The sequence below is a fragment of the Pinus tabuliformis genome, chromosome 5_2 (genome assembly GCF_031772625.1).
Source record: "Pinus tabuliformis cultivar Carrire ecotype Pingquan chromosome 5_2, CPIR1, whole genome shotgun sequence".
NCBI classification, from domain to species: domain Eukaryota; kingdom Viridiplantae; phylum Streptophyta; class Pinopsida; order Pinales; family Pinaceae; genus Pinus; species Pinus tabuliformis.
In genome coordinates this window covers 140,681,909-140,687,232 of record NC_142306.1, presented here as the reverse complement: position 1 = coordinate 140,687,232, position 5,324 = coordinate 140,681,909, and the positions used below count along the sequence as shown (strand labels likewise).

General features: G+C 39.5%; 1 protein-coding gene across 1 annotated transcript; it reads right to left on the bottom strand.

The window, feature by feature from the left end:
* Nucleotides 1-395: 395 nt before the first annotated feature.
* Nucleotides 396-3,030, bottom strand: LOC149157900 (receptor-like serine/threonine-protein kinase At1g78530). The gene is made up of 2 exons (XM_089437677.1): nt 2,079-3,030; nt 396-1,346 (listed from the first exon to the last, which is right to left on the bottom strand). The coding sequence occupies exons 1-2, from the start codon at nt 2,812-2,814 to the stop codon at nt 913-915; spliced, it is 1,170 nt and encodes a 389-aa protein (XP_089293803.1). The 5' UTR covers nt 2,815-3,030; the 3' UTR covers nt 396-912.
* Between the last annotated feature and the right edge of the window lie 2,294 nt (nt 3,031-5,324).

The window sequence follows — 5,324 nt, the reverse complement described above, 5'->3', positions numbered from 1 at the left end:
AAATTTTACAATATCTTATGAAATAAATGTGCCTATCAACCTAAATATTCTTTTGTACTTCCACAATTGACTCCAACACATTTTTATAAAAATAAATCTGACATATCAAGAAAAATTACAAAAAAATAATCCACAAATACTTAGAACCTGCATTTCTACCAAAAACCTAACTATGGAGATTCACTTACGTAACTATGGTGGTTCACTCCACTCTACCATAGAAATTCTTAAATAGTAAATAACTTTTGTTACAATTCCATAAGTCAAATACTATGGCTTATCAATACCACATCTCCAATATAACAATGTTGATATAATATTTTTTCAGTTAATTAATTTGAGACAAATTCATTATAAGGGCATAATTAACTTGGAGATATATACTACTATGAATATTTCAACATATTACATGGAGGATAAATCTCTACCATCCACCCAATTATAGAGATTCATTCCACTCTACTTTTCCATGGACATTGGAACAATGTATACTTTTCCGTGTTTGTACTGTTTTCATAGGTTGGGCAAGAATCTTATCTCTGTCATGACCATCAACTCAGGTTGGGCAAGAATCTTATCTCAACATAAAAGGTACAAACAGTGACAGTCTTATCTCAACATAGAAGGTACAATCTGTGAAAGGGAAAGGGGAGGACAGGTACAGTTTAACTGGAGCAGGGATCCCAGATTCTAATTAGACTATGCTTTCAATACAGGTCATAAATATCTCAGAAGACATGAACCCCGGAATTAGACTATCCTTCCAACACAGGTCATAAATATCTCAGGAATTAGACTATGCTTCAACACAGAGCATAAATATCTCAGGAATTAGACTATGCTTCAACACAGGTCATAAATATCTCAGAAGATTTGAACTCTGGTAGATGGGATGGCAAACCACCCCACCACTCAAGCTAAAAACCATTTACTAACCTTTGCCGTATATCTTAGCTGTATGGTGCTGTGGCAGTGTAAATGGCAGATTTCCATCAAAGTTGACAAGGCTTCCCTCATGGAAGGGCGTCTGTGAGGAGTGAGGTGAGTGCAGCTAAGAGCGAGTTTACCAACCGAATCAATTTGGTGGGTGCTGAGTGGTGTGGCATTGACTTTGAGAGCATCATCGACTGCATCGTACATCAGTCTCTCCGGATACAAACTACCCACCCATTCAATCAACGAACTTGACTTGGAACTCGAGCTCTGCGCTTCACATTCATTTAAACCAACATTAACATATTCATTATTGAAAGTGTTGGGAGATCTTCTGGTAACCATTTCAAGCAGCACGACTCCATAACTGTAAACATCGCCTTTCGCTGAAACCTTTTGGCTGTACGCAAATTCTGCATGTGATTATACCAGTAAAACAAGATCAGATCATTATCATAACGAACTCACCTCATCTCATATTATTCCCTCCCAGTGATTCAATTGAAATTACATGAAACTAGATACCATTTGATAAGTAACAATAATAAAGATGACAAGATCTGTGGGATGGGTTGTTTAATCGTAGATTTTTGGGGAGATTTCGCTACAATGTTCATCTTCCATAAAGCTCGAATATGTTTAGAATGTCAAACTGGATTCATTTTATTTCTGGGAATGTCAAACTGGATTCATTTTTGGAATAAAAAGTTTTGGTTCCAAAAATGAATTCAGTTTTTGGTCTAGAAAATGAAACCAGTTTTGTGATTCGAAACATTGAACTTTATGAAAGATGAAGATGAACATGGTAACCTCCCAAACATTCCATACTTATGGTGCCAAAAATGAATCTAGTTTGGGATTCAAACTAGTTTTGGGATTCGAAACATCGACCTTTATGGAAGATGAGCAAATCTCCCAAAAATCTAATATCAAACAACTCATTCCACACTTTTGGTGCCAAGTATGAATCCAAATTGGGATTCAAACATCTATTCTGAAGATGATTCCAGTTTAGGATTTGAAACATCGATCTTTCTGGAAGTTTGGTTCCGAAGACGAATCAAATTTGGGATTTGAAACCTCGACCGAACTGTGGTAAATTTTCTGGTAAATGTACTATCAAATAATAAAGATGTTTGCATTACCAGGTGCGATGTAACCTATGGAGCCTCTCAGCGTGGTTGAAAGCGTGCTGCCGCGAAGCTGTGGATCGATTAACCGTGCAATTCCAAAATCATTGATGTGCGCCTCAAACTGTTCATCTAGAAGAATATTGCTGGGCTTAATATCACAGTGGACAATCTCCCCGATTCCACATTCTTCGTGTAAATACACCAGTGCCTCTGCAACGGCCATAGCAATTCTGAGCCTGGTCGCCCAGTCGAGCTGAGTAGAGTTCCCATGCAAATGCATGTCTAAACTACCATTGGGCATGAATTGGAGTATAACGATTTTGACATCCCAATTGGAAATTACACCCATAATTTTCACAAGGTTCCGATGCCTGATTTTACCCAGTGTCTTGCACTCTGCCATAAAACAGCGTTGGGCCTCTGCTTCTAATTCAACTTTGAGCTTCTTGATTGCCACTGTCATCCCATTAACAAGCTGCCCTTTGTACACCGTGCTTGAGGCACCACTGCCAATGATATTTCTCTCGCTGTATCCTTCTGTGATCTTATATATCTCTTTCTCGCTCACCTTCAAGAGAGACTCTTCAAAGTAACACATCTCCAAATTTGCAGAACCAGAAGGGGCAGAACGCCGCATCCAACAAATGGCAACCCCCACGGTGATGATGATCGCTGAAGCTATGGTGGTCGCTGCGATTATTAGGTTTCTTTTTTCAGCGGTACTTCCCTTCAACAGAGAAGACCCCATTGTTCTATTTGATAAGGATGACTCGGATCTGCAAGTTTTGGAGCGCGGAGAACCACAAAGCTTGGTGTTGCCTAAGTAGGATGTATTCTCAAAAGTACTGAACTGACGGCCTGTGTCCACACAGGATAATCTGAATTTTGAGCACACAGATCTACCTAAACAACATAAAATTCAACCCGCAGTATGTGATATCTCAAAACTATTGAAGTTATGGCCATAAATTTGGGAAGATGTTAAGTGGAGTTATTTGGGGCGGTTGGGTAGAGCTTTTGTTATCTCTCTGCACACTTTAAGTTCTTAAATTTTTGTTTGTGTAATGATGAGGTTTTTGTTAGTAACATAATGATGAGAAATAATGTTGTAATGATTGTGTTTATAAATATTATTATATTCACTTTCATTTTGGCTAGTGAATGCCAATGGCCTCAAAATAATTTTGTAATGATTGTGTTTATGAATATTATTATATTCACTTTCATTTTGGCTAATGAATGCCAATGGCCTTAGACTAAGAGAAAAATTCCTAACCAAAAACACAAAATGAGATACAATGAAAAACAAAATGAGATATAATGGTGTCCTACTTGTGGGAATGGAGCCAGAGAGATTGTTATAGGAGAGATTCAAAATTGCTAGGGAGTTTATCTTGATGAGCTCCTGCGGGATTCGATCGTCCAACACGTTCCTTGATAAATCCAGTGATTCTAAAATGGGAAGATTCCCAAGTTCTGGGGGAATATGTCCTGTCAACTTATTGTTGGAGATATTTAAACTCCTAAGGCCTTTGAGCAACCCAAACTATGAATGAGTTTTACTACTTAGCCTATTGTTTGACAAGTCGATGAAACCCTCAAATAAATAAAGAAGTTGAAAATTTTGTTCCTGGCCCTTGAAGTTGAAGATAGCACCAGTCTTGTCGAAGCTAGTGAAACCATTAGCAGAAAGCGCATCAAAACTTCCCCACAGAGGACTTTGGGTGATAATTTTGGAGCTCCCTCCAAGATAAGTAATTCAAAGTTTTTTGATCATGGATTTGCTTTAGGGTTTTGTCGCTGGTCACCATGGTAGGGTGCAAAGGAGGGAGAGCAACTCCCTCCTACAGTCAAGTGGTTGTGGACAGAAGCAAGGGAGTTGGATCGCATCGCTTCAAGAAACCAATGGAGGTGGTTATAGAGGCTAAGAATACAGAAAAATCAGAAACTATCAGATCTCAAGGACAGGAAGAGAATCATGAGGAAGCTAGTAAGGAGAAGAGGACAGAGGTTAGCAATCTGAAAGTTGCTCCTGTGAATACATCAGGGGTCTTTAAACCCAAGACGACTACTATTCCTCGAGTCGTTTTAAGTGACCCAGTGCTGCAGGTACACAGAGACCACATGTCAGAATATGCTATTAGCTGTAAATTTCTGGGGATTTGGCCGATGGATAAAGCTTTGCAAGCATGGATAAGGAACCACTGGAAACCAAAGGGGGAAATTGATCTTCACCTTGGGTCCAAGGGCTTCTTCATGGTGGTGTTCACAAGCTTAGAGGATAAAGATAGAGTGTTCGAGGGAGGACCCTATTTTTACGCTTCTGCATGCCTTTATATGAGACCATGGGTAATGAATTTTGTCCCAGAACGAGAAAATTTCACCTTGGTGCCGGTATGGATAAGACTCTATTCCCTTCCTTTAGATTATTAGCTGTCGGAGTCTCTACAGGCTATCGGCAACAAGCTAGGGCATTTTATAAAGATCTTAGATGCTACTCTAAGAGGAAAATACACTTCCTTCGCACGGATATGTGTGGAAATGGACTTATTTGGGGCACTTTTGGATGCAATCATTTTAGGTGTATGACAAGGAATGGGTGCAGGCAATGGACTATGAACACGTCCCATTTAGGTGCCGTAAGTGCCATGAGCACGGGCACCTATACAGGGACTGCTCATTGAACAAGCTAGAAAGCAATACGAAAGCCACTAGGTTAGGGGTAAAGGGAAAGGAGGCAAGCGATACCAAAAGAATATTAATGAAGATGGACAACCGAGTCAAAATAGTTTCAAGATCTTAGAAGAAGAAGTCGAAAAAAATGGGACAAACCAAGAATCAGAGAATATTCCCACTGTGAAGGAAAGTGATACTAATATGGAGGTATACTAGAAAATAACAAACAAAAGGATGATATGCCGAGCATTATAGAGCTCAGTAGGGACCACGATATGACCCCAAGTGAGGCTAGAATGGAAGACCATGAACTGCAGGAGATTCTAGAGAGGGAGAATTTAGATCTAAAAAGGTTTCTGGAGTAGGGAATCACCAAAGGGGTAGACTCTCTGCCAAAAGATGAGTTTGACAGGGTTCAACATCTCTTCCTCTGGAGATCACAAACAAAGTGTTCTGGAGTCAAAAGAAACCATGATAGCCAGGAGAATATGGGAGTGAAAATGATGGAGGATACACTGATGCATTCTTCTAAGAACCGGAGTAGGAAAAGAGGAAGAAAACACAGAATGAGTTGCTAACCGA

Bases quoted from the DNA above. Each gene is read 5' to 3' on its own strand.
- LOC149157900 (XM_089437677.1), bottom strand. From the start codon at position 2,814: ATGGGGTCTTCTCTGTTGAAGGGAAGTACCGCTGAAAAAAGAAACCTA. The intron at 1,347-2,078 runs GTAATGCAAACA...AATCACATGCAG, and splicing joins CATAGGTTACATCGCACCTG to AATTTGCGTACAGCCAAAAG.